This window comes from Olea europaea, unplaced genomic scaffold (genome assembly GCF_002742605.1).
Source record: "Olea europaea var. sylvestris unplaced genomic scaffold, O_europaea_v1 scaffold1542, whole genome shotgun sequence".
Classification (NCBI taxonomy): domain Eukaryota; kingdom Viridiplantae; phylum Streptophyta; class Magnoliopsida; order Lamiales; family Oleaceae; genus Olea; species Olea europaea.
In genome coordinates this window covers 51831-68228 of record NW_019233014.1, presented here as the reverse complement: position 1 = coordinate 68228, position 16398 = coordinate 51831, and the positions used below count along the sequence as shown (strand labels likewise).

The window sequence follows — 16398 nt, the reverse complement described above, 5'->3', positions numbered from 1 at the left end:
CATTGAGACAGATTTATGCTTATGCAAGTGTTGCACGTATCCCAGTTTAAAGAAGTGCAGAACATCATTTTTGTTTTAGCTTATTTCATTCATTTGCAGTATGGGACATGTTTGTCTAGCTTTATGATTTTGATAGAAATCAAAGATAGAGGTCTCATATATAACATTAATTGAAGCGAGTCTTGTGGAGTTTAGTTTATTGAACTGTTGACATAGAATAATTTTCAGTTTAAGTATGATCAAAGTGACACTATCAAAATATATTATGTAACTTCATTCTTTGTTGTTCATCATTTCGGCATGAGAGGAAGGAATGTTGGCATATGTCACAGTTGTCGAAGCAAGTGGCACTCATTCAAGGAATGCATGAGAAAACGTCGTTGCCCAAGGCGTCCACATGGATTTTAGAAATGTTTTGAGGTTGAAAAACAAACACGTAACAAAGGACGACTATTCAACATTTGCAGTAAGAACTGCAAATTTTTTGACTGGGTGGATGAAGGAGAATCAAGCTAACAGTGTAGTAACTTCAATGAGGTGATGCCAGAGAATGAGGAAGTTGAAGATTTTCCAAACATGCTTGAAACTTTGGCCCGAATAATTGAGAAACGAGACGTTGAGGTGTCATTGCAAGTGACATTCCGTAAGGGAAGAGGATACTTGGACTGGAATGGGAAAGAAAAGGGACCAACTTGTTTATTAGTAATTTTCGTTAATGGGTTGTTCAAGTTTTATTTGTAATTTGAAGACTTCTGTGGCATTATTATGTATTTTGTGTCAAACAAGAATTATGTTAAATGCATCTGATGCTTGTTTGACTTATATGTGCTTTTTATAAGCGATGAATGATAGATGCAGGAGATTTATTATCGGATGTCAATAGGAATTTTTACATGTTTCCTAAATCATGAAGTATTCATGTTGGTTTATATATGTTGAAAAAGATAACTGCAAGCATTAAGTCATTTTTAAGAGCTCCAATCATATTGCTTGGCATTGGTCATCATGTTTAGCTTAGTCCATTTTCTTTGAAATGTTCAAAAACAGATCACTTTTCCCTGTATCACGAAATAACCAAAGCAAAAAGCCATTGAGGCAATAACCCTTCGCCAAAATCAGCTTTCATTTAATTTCTTGCAAACCCGATAACAAGAAAATTATGAACTTCAGAAAATTTCAAAATTAGGCCCAACTTGGAAATGTATCACATCATTTGGGTCTGTGAACAAAGAAACAAAAGTTATACCATTTATTATAAGGTCTAAACTCCTATTCTTCATGTATTCATACACAAGTAGCCGCTGATCTCCATCGGAGCAACACCCTAGAAGGCGGACTAGGTTCTTGTGTTGTATACTGGTGATGATCCTCACCTCTGCTAGGAATTCTGATTCTGTTTGCTATGATTTGTCAACGGATAGTTTCTTTACAGCGACCAATCTCTTGTCTTCTAATTTTCCCTATGAAAAGAAGGAAGAAAAATTAATATTTTTTGAAGAATATGTGGTTAAAAAGTATTGAAAATTATCGAGTCTAATCTTTCACAACATCAAACATGTTATATTTGACAACCATGTGATCATTCAAGAATTAGTTTGCATTAAACCAATTATTTGAATAAAACATGAATGCAGGGGCTTGATCCGAAGAGTACCGCACGCCTATTCGCCAAAGCAGAATGCTTAGGGGAGAAACGAATAGGAGAGGACAACTGCTTCGTCCTAAAAGTGGCGGCAGATCGGGATGCAGTAATAGAAAGAAATGAAGGACCAGCCAAAGTGATCCGGCAAGTGTTGTATGGTTATTTCAGCCAGAAAAGCGGGCTTCTCATTTACATGGAAGATTCTCATTTTACCAGAGTCCAGTCTCCAGACGATACCATAATGACCATAATGACTCTGCATTATAATTCTCAAATTCTCTTAAAAAATGTAGTGCCACAGAACCTGAATAACAAATTTCCTAGCAAAGGAGAATTAAACATATAGCTGCCAAATTGGATTTCATTCACGTTATGGCCCAAATTGAAGCAACAGATCTCAAAAAACCAATTTAAGCATACATGTAATACCTGTTCACCCAGCTTTAAATAGCTAAGTTCGGTTCCCTTACATCCAAAATCCAAAAAAGGAAGTAGATTATGAGTAATCACATCTTCCCAAAACCTCCCTTCAAAATCACACTGCTCCTCGTACCGCAAAAAAACTACTGAACCTTTCTGAAATTCATATGGTTGGACCACCTTGTGGCGGCATATGTGTGTAATAGTAGGGAAACGGATGACCTGTTCAACAATACAAAAATTATCCACCTGTTATAAGAAATTCTATACAAATGTCATGAATTATCCTTGGCCTTACCTTGTGGACCGAATATGACACTTGGTGGGATAACATCCGATGTTGGCAATGGTCGTGTACATGCATGCATTTCAGCGTCGCCCTACGTAAAACAAAAAAATAGACCTTAAGTAACACCTACAACAAATAGTCGAACTATATGACGATACTTACCAACAATAGTTGTGAATAGGAGAACGGTGTCTGTGACGAGTATTGTTCTTACGAAGCTACAAATTCAGATGCAACCTCTTCCTCATTACCGTGCCTCGGTCTCGGTCTCTTTCCTTTGCTTGACGTCAAAGATGCCTACATGCAAAAGATAATTAAATTGCAATACAAATTCACAACTTTCGACAAATAGAGATGGAAAATGATGAACAAACCCGTGGTTTCTTGGACATCAACTCCAACGGACTTTTTTTCGAAGTCTTCGGGGTGCCCCCTTCCTCTTTGCAATGTTCGGGTCTAGTATGACGTCATTCGTAGTAATTTGGGATGGCACACACTGAAAGGATAACTGTACAGTCTATTGCATCACGCTATTCCTTGCATCACAGGAATTTCTTGTCATAAGCTCTTTTGCTTGCAATTTTATCCAGTCTAATATCGCACGTGCCCGGCCCTCGTCCTCTGCAACAAGGTCAGCTACCTCTGCAAAAGCTTTGCACATACTATCGTACCTCAACTGTCCAGGGGAACTGACCAAACCATCATAATTCACTGCAACCCTTGTGTAACACCTGCTGACGTCCCTCCTCTACCGCCGCAGTGTATAATGCTCGGGCAACTGCGTGACGTCATTACGAATCAATACCGCGATCGCATGTTTGCAAACAATATCTCGGAACTCAAAGAAATGACAACTGCATATGAAGTCAGCTGTCTCTTTTTGGAATGAGACAGAGAACATTTTCTTCTTCCTCTGCTCACCGTAAAGGACATCCTCACACACCGCATACGTGGTCTCATGAGGTCCCTCAGAAGTAGATATGAGATCATAGTATACCTTACCCTTGAATTCATTGTGGACTTCCCTGAACTTAGAAATGGTATAAACCGACTGAAAATGCTTTTCGATTTCGTAGTTTGTTGCACACGGTATAGTTTGTGAGTATGACCTAAAATTCGCCTGAAACTCCTTTTCAACCTTATCCCTGAGCGCTCGTTCGTATAGTTCTACAAATTGCTTCAGCGAGGTCTTGGAATGGACATAACCATCGAAGAATGCATTCATACTCTCGCTGTGTTGAGTTGTGGACATCCCTACCCAAAACGTGGTTTTCAAAAAGTAGGGAACCCAACGAGTTCTATTAACATACAACCCCGACAACCATTCGTTATCCATCAAGTCATATTTCTCGATCATCTGTTTCCACGTTGATTCAAATTCTTCTATATTCTATGAATCATATACCAACTGATGTATCATCAAAAATATTGCAGCCTTATTTACATGGTATCCGAACTTCTCCGGCAATTTTTTCAAAATGTGCCATAGACACCACCTGTCTGGTATCTGGGAACACGATCTCAATAGCATTTTGCATAGTCCTATCTTGATCAGTAATTATTCCACAGGGGGCTCTACCATGCATACACTGAAGCCACGTCCTAAATAGCCAGACAAAGGTATCTGTGTCCTCGTTTGATAACAACCCACAACCGAACAATATTGATTGACCGTGATGATTCACACCAACGAAGGGCACGAACGGCATGTCATACTTATTTGTTAGATAAGTGGTGTCAAATGTGACTACGTCACCAAACTCCATGTAAGCTTGTCTACACCTATTATCGAACCAAAACACATTTTTCAGGCGAGACTCATCGTCCACATCAATACTGAAGTAAAAACCCGAGCATTGTACTTGCATTTTTGAAAAATAACACTGTATTGCGGCCGCATCTCCCTCCCCTAGTCGTAATCATCTCACCTGCTCAATATAATTGCGACAGTCCCTTTCCACACACGTCATGTTCTCATATCCCCCTGCTTCAACAATCGCTGAGTTGAAACTTTTGTACAACGGAATTCCTGCGAAGTCATTCACTTCAAGTTTTCGTTTCACATTTGCACTCAACTCTCTATTGCAGCGATACAACCTAGACTTGGAAGAGCTAGTTCTATGATTATGCTCAAGGTGGACTGTATTAATTCTCCACATGCCATGACTATATGAAGAACTAGAGATCCTTGCTTTACAATTCGTCTGACTGATTGGTTGTGGATTTAAAGAGCCACTTGCATTAGTCGTTCTCTGACCTTCACGACTATATGTCAAGGTCACATATTTCAACAATTCATCATCCCCCTTCTTCGAGTTTCTTCTTCGGACTGGAAAACCGACATCATAAGCATATCTCTTATAGAAGTCAACCAATTGTTTCTCGTCATTGAACATCATACCCACCTTCGGCAAGATCGGCCCATTGTGTCCCAATGTTTCTTCTTCCACCCTGATGGCATTCTCTGCAACACTGTCATTATCTAGTGCCGAAACAAGTTCATCAGTCCCGTGTTCCATACTTCCTATGCTGTAAGAAAATAAGATGTAATGTAGGTCATCACATAAACTCTAGTATGTGTGTACCAAAAATATGTGATTTTCTATCAATGTTTGTGAATAAGCATCCCAAATGTTTGTCAGTAAGAAAAAAAAAGTATACTTGCATTCCATTTACCTTATATTTTTCCTTCAATTTGCATGTTTGCTTGCTTGTTTATGTGTGGACTATCACAACTTGATCGAGAATAAATAAGATCAGCCAGGTTTCCAGAGGATGATCATAAAATGTATTAGTAAATACCATAAAGTGGTTGGGACCCTATTTTCGCACGCAAATTCCTATTTTCATGGTCAATCAAAAAGTGCCTACCTACGAAATATTTCATTTAAAATACGTTCTTCCTACCTTAATTGTCTAATTTACTTTGGTAGAAAGGGGCTTGTTTTTCTTTATCCTCTTCCTCAACCCTACCCTCGTCTCCTAAGTTTACTTGAAAGCTGCTCTTGAGCGAAAAGAAGATGCCTTATTGCATGAAATAAGAAATGGGGCCTTTTTCCATTTTTCATCTCCAACTCATCCTTCTAGACAATTTCCTCTTTATATATCTAAACTATTTACCTATTTAAATTTTCTCAAGCTGTACTTTCCAACCACAGTCAAGTGGCAGGTTGAATAGCGCTCCATCTCCAATATGTATCTATCAGCCTCAAGATGCAGTTTTGAATTACAGATTTGGTATAGACACTAAAAATATTTTTCTGTATTTTTTATTATTCAACACCCATTATCTATCTGTTATTTGAATGTTTCAACGGCGAATAATATTTTATGGGTTTTTGGATTTCGTGCAGATTTTCATACCAGAGCATAAAAATGGTGTTCTGGGTTTTCGATTACGGATCATTACTACGATGAAAAAATAATTGGGTAGCATGCCGAACATATCATGGGAAAATGTCTCAGAATCTGTGGTACATCATGCTGAACACGGGAAGCCTTCAGGTGTAGCCCCGATTCTGTTGTGTCAACGTAGAGGACGTGGGGAAAATGCCGAACACGGGAATGGAAACGGAAAAATTGGGGAAAATGATGAAGGCTTTCGGCCGAAGGTGCGTGCCCAGTTATCTTGCCGTCGACAAAGAGGGAATGGAATGGGAATGAAACTGACAAAATGGACGGAGACGGAATGGAACGAGAATGGGAAAATTGGGGGGAAAGGGACGTGGTTTTCCCGCTTTTTGCCGCTTTGTGGGTCTTCCATTTTGGGCAGCACTTATTTTATTTTTTAGAACTTCCAGCTCAGCTTTTGTCCATCCACCTCAGATTTTTCAAATTTTCTGTAAAACTTCTGTCAAAACCAATCTGTTAGCCCAGCATTTTCCAGAGTGATTAGACTATTTCTTGATGAGTTCACATTACAGGCCTGCTTCTTGTCCATGTGGCGCCCCTGTTTTACCCCATGTGGCCAAACCTAGCCATATGGCTTTTTTCTTCGCATTAACCATGTGGAATCACGGTGTCGTTGCCTGCTAGTAAACATAGTTGTACGGTGGATGTAGTACGATACGATTGCGATCCCCAAAGTCAAACGTACAATTATGTTACAAATATTTTATACAAATTAATATGAATGCTAGGCACATCATATGGATATACAAAATCATTGGAAGAAAGAACGTAATTTTATCTATCTAGGTAATTAATACATAAAAGCAAAAGGTTGTTAACAATAATTGAAACAAATTATGTTACAGGAATATAAAGTTTGACATAATATCACATAATATTTTATCATTGAACAATTTTAGACATAATCAACTTTTTCATTTAATCACTTTCTTCTACATGCAAATTATGTCAAGCTTTCTATTAAAGTAACTTTATCCAATCGGAACACGTGTGAAAAAAAAAACAAGAAAATTGATGTAAGTTTGTAAAAATAAAAAATGTAAAGTGCTGCTTTAATTATTGAATACTGCTACTTGCATTAACGTTGGAATTGTCGTTGGTTGTGTTGTCACTGATGTTCGGATGTGTGCCACCGATGATGGAGGTGATTGCGGCGGCCAGGGCGGCGGTGAAATTAGGATCAGCTGTAATGGCTGCTGCGGCAGCACTAAGCGTGTTGGTAAAAGACTTGTGGAGTTCGGCCTGGCTTGGCAAGGCAGTTTCGATATCCTGAGACATCTGGAGCCCTGAAAATTTCGACCCGAAAACTTGAGCAATTGGTGGAGTTGGCAGTGGCGAAGGGACTTGGAATTGGGCAGGTGAAGTTCTTTGGAACTGTTGTAATGAATTTGGAGGTTGTGTGAGGTCTAATGTGACGGTAGGAATTGGTGCAGAGGCTGAAATTGTAGCAATGTTAGACGAATAAGGAAGAATAGTTCTCGCCGGAAAAGTTGTATTCAACAATCCATCAGCACCCGTGGTGGAGCCGCAAAGGAGCATATTGGCGGCGGCAGAGGTGGTGGACGCCATAGCCATGGCGGCCTGAGGCAGTGGATGACTATGTGTACCTTCATAGCTAGTAATCAAGATTGTTTTGTCTTCGGCACATCTTTGTACCTGTAATAGGTTAACATCGAGCGCTAAGATAGAAGTTCTCAACAAGGTTTCAGAACCCAAAAAAGATTACATCCGTCTGAAAGTTCAACGAGCATGAAAATAATAATGAAAATGAACATACTTGTTTGCGTACGGGACAACCAACCGCCATAGTGCAACGGTAATAAGCTCGTGGACATGGATTTCCTTTTGCCATTTTTTGTCCATATTTTCTCCATTGGCATCCATCGGATATCTATAATCAATCGCATATAGATTTAGCTCCAGATAACAACATATGACGATGACCAATAAAATTAGGATCGACTACTTTTTGTAACTTCATTTTACTTATTATTAGTAAAATATACAATAGGCGATCAGATTTAGTGCTTATTCTTGAAAAGAATAAGTGATTACCATCGGAGCTTCTGATATCGCTCGAATTGAAACCCGAGCTTTCCTCATAGTAGCCTCGGGGGTTTGATAGGGATTCAATTTTGGAACCTTTTTAGAAGCTAAGCCATGCGATTCCGGGCTCTCTTCCCTTCCAATCCTTTTAGTCCTTGACAATTCCTTTTCTGATCTATCTGATTTTGAATTTTCTTGTTGCTGCATAAATTCTACAAACTGCAAATGTAGTGAATTGTAATTGTTGTTGACCTGAGTAAGCATCCCTCTTAATTTCTGATTATCGGAATTCATTCGTTGAATCTCTACTTGCAATTGTGACAACTAAATCCAGAAATATGCAAAGAGAACCAAATAAGAAATCAAAGCTTGTAAGACTAATTATATAAAAATATATTCAACAATTTCACTCTTATTATCTCCTTACTTCATTCTTGGCTGGCTTATCCTCCACATGATCCGATGAAATCCTGTCTTCAACCGCAGTAACAAGTTGCAAGCCAGTCTATATTAAAGAAAAAAGATAAACATAAATCCAACGTGTTTGCATAGCACAACTCGAGATTTTAACTTCTATTTGTTACTGTTCAACGTTTTCACTACAAAGTACATAAGTTAATGAAAAGACTACGTACATGATCAGCAATAGGCTTCTTCTTATCTGAAAAGAAGTCTACTGCACCTAAAGCGATTGGTTTCTCGTCAACCGGCGACGGATTCACAGGAAACATAATATCCTTAGTTTGATGATTCAATCTTGGACTTAAATCCAATCTGAAAAACCCGACTCGATCAGAATTTTCGACGGTAAGACCGCATTTATTGTCCATCAATCAAGAAACAAAGAAAGAAAATATCAAGCATGCAAACTAATAGTGATTTGAATTCTTAAAAGAAGGCAATGTCAACAGTTAATATACATATATATATAGTGACGTAAGGTTGTGCGTCAGTTTTTGTTGCCATGTGGCAGTGGAGCCCACAGTTTAGAATTATATAGCGAGGGACGGGGGGAGAGAGAGATCTCTTCGTCGAGACCGAGTTTGACTCGTTCGTAATAGAAAAACACAGAGGGAGATGAATCCACCGGCCCCCGATATATGCGGCGGGTTCCACGCGATGAAAATGAACAGCAGAAAGTCAACGGATTTGACGGCCTATCTTTTGTAGGTGGCTGACGACTCGGCAACAGTGTGAAAGCTTGGTGGCGCGTAGTAAATACTCACTTTTTTGTTCGCGTAGAGGAAGAGGTTAAAGCGAGTAGATTGGTCAACTGGAGACCGCGTCACTTCCTTACAGGCTCCGATACTTGACTAGTGATGATACTTTACCGTCGGTATAAATAAGTTCTAATTCTTTGTACAAAATTGTTCTGACGGAAGAAAATCAAAAGTCTCACAAAGGGTCGACTTCATTGCGGGATCGATGTAATAAAAAATGACAAAAAAATTTCGACCCCACCCATGTGTGAGACTTCTGTAAGAGATCTGTGAGCTAGGATTCTGTACACCCAACTAGATTCTTCTAGGAATAATAATACTTCTCAATCTTATATAATGATTCCATATAGCTTAAACAAAGTTGTCGGAGCGTGTCTCTTCATTTTCCCGGGCTAGTTCTTGGACTAAGCTTCAGTTTGATAAAGTATTTTGAGATTATAAGTTGGTGAGTCATATCAAATGCAAGATTAAAAAATTGAAGACAATGAAATGTGTAGTTAATAATGAAGTTTGATCAATTTATAATTTCAAAAAAGCTTTGTCAGGGTCTAAGTATGTGCCTATGTGATTGATGAAGGATAAAGGTTGGGCCGTGAAGGAAGCGTGTGATGACCACAGGGTTGAGAAACCCAAGTGCCAAAGGTCGAGACTGGGGTTGTACAATACATTTTCTTAATATTTTATAGTGTAATTTAATTTGCGATAGAAAAATATAATCTACATTTTTTGAAGGATAAACATTGTACAATTCTTATTTGAATCGTTGGTGCACAAGAAAATTCTAACAGCTAAGGCAATTAGCAAAACACTTTTACATTTCTTGCTTTCATAACTAAAATTCAAATGGTTGAATTTCTAATGAATTTAAGGGGGTGTATTCAATTGAAATTTTTGAAAACCTTGATAGACTTTTTTTAAGTGATGACTTTTGTGAATTTCTTAGATTTTTTATAGATTTGTATGGAATTAGTGGAAGTTTTTCGTAGATTTCTATGGATTTTCATTTTAAAATTTTTATTGACTTTTGTAGAATTCAAAAGGTTTTTGAAGACCTTTATTTGAAATAGAATTCACGTGGATCTAGTGTTAAATTCCTACATACGAGATGTTAGTTCCCACAATGTCCCTTTTTCTTCCCATAAATTTAATTATGTATTTTTCATATAAAATTTAATACTTTAATAAAGAAAATAGACATTTTATTCGAGCTGTCACAATAAATCATGGCAAAAATTCAAGCCAATGACTTTAAAGAAGCACTTCTTGAAAGACAACTTATATCCCTTCCTTATTACTTAGTTTTAGGATTGTTTATTTTATTGTCGTAACATTCTCATTGTGTTGTTTGTAGAAAGATTCTTAAGTTTTAGTGAAACAACGTGGTTAGAAAGTCAACACTTATCTACCTCCCCAGGGCAATGGCAATGATACTAACTGACGTGTTTAGGAAAGTCCTAACCCCTTACTTGTATTTATTTTAATATTGGGGATAATGCATGTTTCATTTTTGGAGGTGAATCATCAATTGTTAATTGTTGTTGTCATTTATTTAATATTTTGTGTTTGTGTGCTTGTGTGATATGATTTGATTTCATGTGAATTGTGTGGAAAAAAATTTATTTGTATGCATCCTTGTATTAATGAGATAGCCTTGTCGGTTAGGATGAATATAATTGAGAGCATATAATAGTTTATAGATTGTGGATGAATCATGTACTTTGGTTGAATTTTCTGCTTATTCATGTGAGTCGTGATAATATTTATGCGCGATTATTAAATTTAGCATCGTATAAGAACATGAAGATTCATATTTGTAGACTGAGTAGATGATTTAAGTGCTTAATTTCTTAACCCATGATTCACAATATCCTTCAATTGTGTATATAATAATTTGGAGTGTTCTAGCCGGTAAAAGAAATGATTTAAGATTGTGGTGCTTCCGCGCATATGAAAAAGATTGTATGGAGTCTTTCTTTCTAGTATGAACTTGGTGATGACTAATTGCTATGGACTAACCCCTTTAAATTATGCTTTTCTTTTATAGAAAATAAGCATTGTACTTACTCAGTTTACACCTCATGCTTGACTTTTTGATTTAGTAAGTCCTTAGGGTATCTTGAAACTTGGTACCTTTCGATATTCAAAAATTGAGGAGTTAATGCCCAAAGCTCATTATGATAAGTGTATTTTATACACTTATTTGGGGGCCCAAAATAGCAATATCTGATAGTCCTTTTTAGGAAATCATATCGTAAATTGTTGTATTTTATGTTTTACAGGTAAACTCTATAAATGAAAAGGAATTGAGGAAACGATAAAGAAAATGACTAACTTGCATTAATTAAAATAAACTGTGGCCTTGGAAGATAAATTTCAATTAAATTGGGCCTCAACTTGGTGGTTTAGGTTACACACATACATACACACACTTGGAAAAGGCAAGAGTGAGAGAATTCTTATACAAAAAGAGACAGGCAACCAGGAAAGGAACATATACACGCTTAGGGCTGCTGGCTGGGGAAAAAAACACAAAAATTGAAGGGCAATTGGCAGCTGAATTAGAGAAAATTTTGAGGGAGATTATACATGCAAACAAATGAGGAAAATGCTGAAAATTACTAATGGAAAATACACGTGATCGGTGGCTTAATTGACAGAGAAAAAGACACATAAAACGGTAGTTTGCTGGAGAAATTACTAGAAGAAAGACGGCTCTTTTGGAGAAAAAATCATTCACGTTTCGTCAATTTTTTGTGATGTCTTTTCACTTTTGCGTGTTTAACTTCGACTTTATGTTTGGCTAAATTTTTTATTGTTAGGATATGATGAACCCTTGTTATGAAGTTTTTGGTTTAAATAATTAAATTGATGTTAATTTGTTTAATTGTTTGGATGTTTATTATGGTTTAGTTTCCTATTCAATTACTTGGCCAATAATTGAATTGTTTATGGGTTTTATTATCATCGAGAGAGATATATAATCGATATCACATAGTGATAAAGATTATGAATTTCGATAGAGGATAGAGATATACGCTTCACACGATTTTTATAGAAGTTCTAACTCGTTTAATGCTTTCTTGAACGTTCGTATTTTTCATAAAGATATAGGAAGGTCGTGTGTAAGATTAGATTTAATTGCTATAGAGAGAAGCTTTTAAATAAGATAAGAATATTGACCAAGAATCATAATTTCAAATTGTCAATTTAAATTGTTGAACTAAAAAATGGATTAGCAAGGGGGATTCTAAATTTCAGCATTACATCTCAAGAATTTGATAAATTTTCTTCACATTGCTTTTAAATTAGTTGATAACTTTAATAGTGTTTAGTGACAACTCGATTCTGCTATTCGATTAAGGGTTGTGTTAGCTTTAACGTGATCGAACACATAGTTCTCGTGGATTCAACACTCTACACACCACTTTGTTACTTGTTCACGATCTCGTTCACCTGCAGGAAATCAAATGATCACAAAGATTAAGAAGGGGGAAAAAGGGTGATGTCAAAATTGAGCCAAAAAGAAAATACGAAAGGCTTTGTAGAGGTAGAGGCATAGGCAAACTATCACTATTGGAGCAATCATTATGATGGAAGGTACTGCAATAAGAATAGTGAAAAACATAGGAGGTACTGTTGAAACCAACACCCACTGCTTCCTTAACTCAACAAATATCAACTTGTCTTTAACTTTATTAGCCCTACTAGTAGTTGTCCTGATAGGAAGCGGCTGATAAAGAGGAGGCACAACAATTGGGAAAGTTTGAGGTGTTCTTAATGTATACTGATTAGAGTAGTGGCCAAATATCAACATTAAAAGCAATGATGGGCTGTTGAAAATTGCAGTTGCCATTATACTCAATCTATACCTTGTTAAGAAATCTATGCTCTAAGTTTACCTCAATACAAACCTTATCCTCTCTAGATCGTTTCAAATCAGAAGTTGCTTAATCAATCCTCAAGAGTATCTCCATAGCTCTAGATAGAGGAAATAGGACTCCTTTAGCAGAAAAATGAACCGAAAGCAAATGAAATGAAATCCTAACAGGAGTAATAGAAGTCTCATGCTCAGGTCAAAAGACATAAGTCCATTTAAGGACCCTCTTTGGACACTCAGTAATGTACCATGAAGGCTTAAGAAATAATCTAATGTAATTATCCTCATGTGTACGGTATATAAGTATGTGGGTCAAGTCAATCAAACCAAATTCAGAGTAACCATGGAAACTGAACTTCTGAAAAATCTCAAGTACCTTTATCTTAGTTGGCTTGTGGGAGAATTTATCTACAAGTGTGTATTTTTAGGGCTCAGCAAGTGTAGCCTCCTTTGAAACTGTCAAGTCAATGGCTAGCTCTCCCAAATGAGTAAATGGTTCTTTACTTCTTAACCCAGTATCTGCGAGATCTACTAAAGCCTTTAAAATTGTAGCAGATGTCTTCCATGAATTCCTTTTTGCTGACGAAGAAACTGCATTGGCATAGGTCATTCGAGCCCGATTGAGCAATGAGCAGGCCTCATATGACAACAAAGATGGTAGAAATGGACCTAAATTAAATGGATGAAGCTATTGAGTTGTGGTGCCTACTCGAGAGGCAGCCCTTGTGATACCTCTGGGTTGGCTCGAAACACATTTGATGTCCAAAAAATCTACATTTTAATAGGTTGAAGCGAAAGTTCATCCTCTTTTTGATGGTCAGACACGCACAACGAATGGTAGATTGTGGAGGGAATAATGCCTCATTTCTTTGTGTGGCTTTCAATTTTTTGATTTGTTCATGCACGATGCATCCGATGTCGAAAGCGAAGTGGGCTTTTAAAGTGGTCGTCAGAATTTGATGGGTAATATTATGGTTAGGCATGTGGTGTAAGTTAGGGCCCAAGCTTAGAGCAATTTTTGGATATTTCGTGCACACTTCCCAATGTAGCAATTTTGGTCAAATTGAACGTTGCATAAACCACCCTAAGTCTTTTTGGGCATTCTAAGTTCATTTGGGGCTGTCTCAAACCCAAATTTACATCCGTAGTTAATGGTGGGAGAATATGGTGGCTTTGGTAAACACTCAATGTAGATGCAAGGAGGCACAAATAATCAGTTGAAAAGCGATAAGAACTAGAATGAATAGTACATCAGCAATGAATGCAAGAGTATTTACTTATAATCTCACTAGAAAAAAAAATGTATGTCTCTTTTTTGCATTCAATCTCCATTACATTGACGGAACAAAAATATAGGATGCAGCGATATAGAGCGTCAACACATGGTAGCATGAAAAGTAGCCACTACGTCGCCTATTTTATTATGGATGAGAGAAATACCAGATTTTCTTAAAAATTAAAGAGGAAATTACACAATTCCCTACTTTAAAAATTCACAATTCTAAAATAAGATAAGTAGTTTAATCTTTCAAAAATCAGATATTTTATTTTAATTAATATTTTTTTAAAAATAAATAATTTTAATAAATATATATATTCCATTACATTTACAAACCCTAATTAATTCTCAATACTCTCTCTCTCTACATTTCTCTCTTGCCTCATTCCCTCTCTATTCCCTGAAGAAAAACGCAGGTAGATGTGGTGGTGGTGGTTGTGTAGTGGTGGCGGATCTGGCGATAGTGTTTTCGTGGTGTGGCAGTACTATTGTTCCACTCGGCATCATATAGGAGCTTTCCCAATTGGTCTTGGATAATTTGAAGTTTCGACCGTTGGGCCAATCGTACCAAAGGTTGATTAGGCCGAATGAGACGCTGTAGTTTGCGAAGAGGATGGAGTGGAACTGAAGGGGCCATGGGGTTGGGTCAGTTGAAGTGGGTTTATCTGTAGCTGATACCAAAATTGAAGTGGTTAATGTGAAGAAGAAGAATAAGAGAGTAGAAATGTGAGCGGTGACGGTATGTGGCGGTGAAATGAAAAGAGATTTGATTATCTTATCCAAATTTTCCAATGGCATGGTGGTATGTGGCGGTGTTGTTGTAGAGGTGTGTGCACGGCGTGGCATAGTGTGGCGGTGGTATGGGGATGACGGATCTAGCGATGTTGGATGTGGTGTGGTGGGTTTGGCGATGGTGTTTTCATGGTGTGGCAGCGTGTGGTGGTACGGTAGGATGTGTGTGTGGTGTGGCAGCGTGTGGTGGTAAGGTAGGATGTGTGTGGTGTGGCAGCAATGTGTGGCGAATCTGGCGGTGGTGTTTTCGTGGTGTGGCAGTGTGTGGCGGTGGTTCCGATAGTGGCAGTCTGGCGGTGGTGTTTTCGTAGTGTGGCAGTGTATGGTGGTAGTTCCGATGGCAACAGTGGCATTGATGATGTTGGAGGATGTGGTTGTTTGGTGATAGTCACGGATTAATTCGTTAATTGTGACTATTAAATTGGTTAATCTGTGATCAATGTGATCAATAAGAAAGATAAATTGTGACAAAAAAATAATGTGAGACCTAAAAAATTAATAATTTATAATTATTTAATAAGTTGTGACCTATAATATTTATGATCTGTGACCTATAAATAAATTGCGACATATAAATTTTTTATCTGTGATCAACGAACAAATTTGTGGACTACGAAAGTTTTGAATTGTTACCGCAAAATAATTTTGACATTAAAAATTCTGATTTGTGATCGAAAAATAATATATGACTAATTAAATTATGAATCTGTGATCAAATTATATAGATCCATAACCTTAATATATTTAATTAATTAAATCATAAATAAATTTTAATAAATATCTGATTTTTGAAATTTGAAATCTTTGTTCTTAGGTTTGAAATGGGTAACACTTGGTATCAGAGCTTGGTACTCACTTTCTTAGACTTCACAATCTAGAGTAATGGCTAACCAGATATTTCAATTTCTTGAGGACATTCTACCAACCAACCTCCCTTCTTTGATAGAACACACTATGATTATTGGAAGGCTAGAATGATGATTTACATTCAATCTATAGATTACAACATTTGGGAAGTGATTGAATATGGGCCTTATAAACCTACTAAAACTATTAAGGTAGATGGCCAACCCGATCAAGTCATTCCCAAACCTATGGAAGAATATAATGAAGAAGATAAAAGAAAATTATCCTTAAAAATAAAACCTAAGAATCTTCTTTATTGTGCATTTGACAAAAATGAATTCAATCGCATTAGTATATGTGACTCCACATATGATATTTGGCATGTATTAGAAGTCACTCATGTTGGCACTAGTAAAGTCAAAGAAACAAAGATTAATCTCTTAGTTAAGGAATTTGAAAATTTCTTCATGAAACAAAATGAACCTATTATTGATATGATTACTCGCTTTACCGATATTGTAAATGGTCTCAAATGTTTTGATCGCAAATTTACTAACATTAAACTTGTAAGTAAAA

General features: G+C 36.9%; 3 protein-coding genes and 1 long non-coding RNA gene across 4 annotated transcripts; all 4 read right to left on the bottom strand.

The window, feature by feature from the left end:
• Positions 1-1874: 1874 nt before the first annotated feature.
• On the bottom strand, positions 1875-2744 carry LOC111376653. Its single transcript, XR_002699520.1, has 3 exons — positions 2514-2744; positions 2361-2442; positions 1875-2284 (listed from the first exon to the last, which is right to left on the bottom strand). It is a non-coding gene; the product is annotated as an uncharacterized LOC111376653 (long non-coding RNA).
• Positions 2745-2868: 124 nt separating this feature from the next.
• On the bottom strand, positions 2869-4219 carry LOC111376656 (protein FAR1-RELATED SEQUENCE 5-like). The gene is made up of 3 exons (XM_022999627.1): positions 3848-4219; positions 3157-3741; positions 2869-3027 (listed from the first exon to the last, which is right to left on the bottom strand). The coding sequence occupies exons 1-3, from the start codon at positions 4217-4219 to the stop codon at positions 2869-2871; spliced, it is 1116 nt and encodes a 371-aa protein (XP_022855395.1).
• LOC111376652 (protein FAR1-RELATED SEQUENCE 5-like) lies at positions 4192-6466 on the bottom strand. The gene is made up of 2 exons (XM_022999624.1): positions 5801-6466; positions 4192-4882 (listed from the first exon to the last, which is right to left on the bottom strand). Exon 2 carries the CDS (start codon positions 4868-4870, stop codon positions 4271-4273), a length of 600 nt encoding a protein of 199 aa, XP_022855392.1. The 5' UTR covers positions 4871-4882; positions 5801-6466; the 3' UTR covers positions 4192-4270.
• A 94-nt stretch (positions 6467-6560) lies between these two features.
• LOC111376651 (WRKY transcription factor 6-like) lies at positions 6561-8708 on the bottom strand. The gene is made up of 5 exons (XM_022999622.1): positions 8444-8708; positions 8236-8313; positions 7818-8132; positions 7540-7653; positions 6561-7418 (listed from the first exon to the last, which is right to left on the bottom strand). Exons 1-5 carry the CDS (start codon positions 8636-8638, stop codon positions 6819-6821), a joined length of 1302 nt encoding a protein of 433 aa, XP_022855390.1. The 5' UTR covers positions 8639-8708; the 3' UTR covers positions 6561-6818.
• Positions 8709-16398: the final 7690 nt, after the last annotated feature.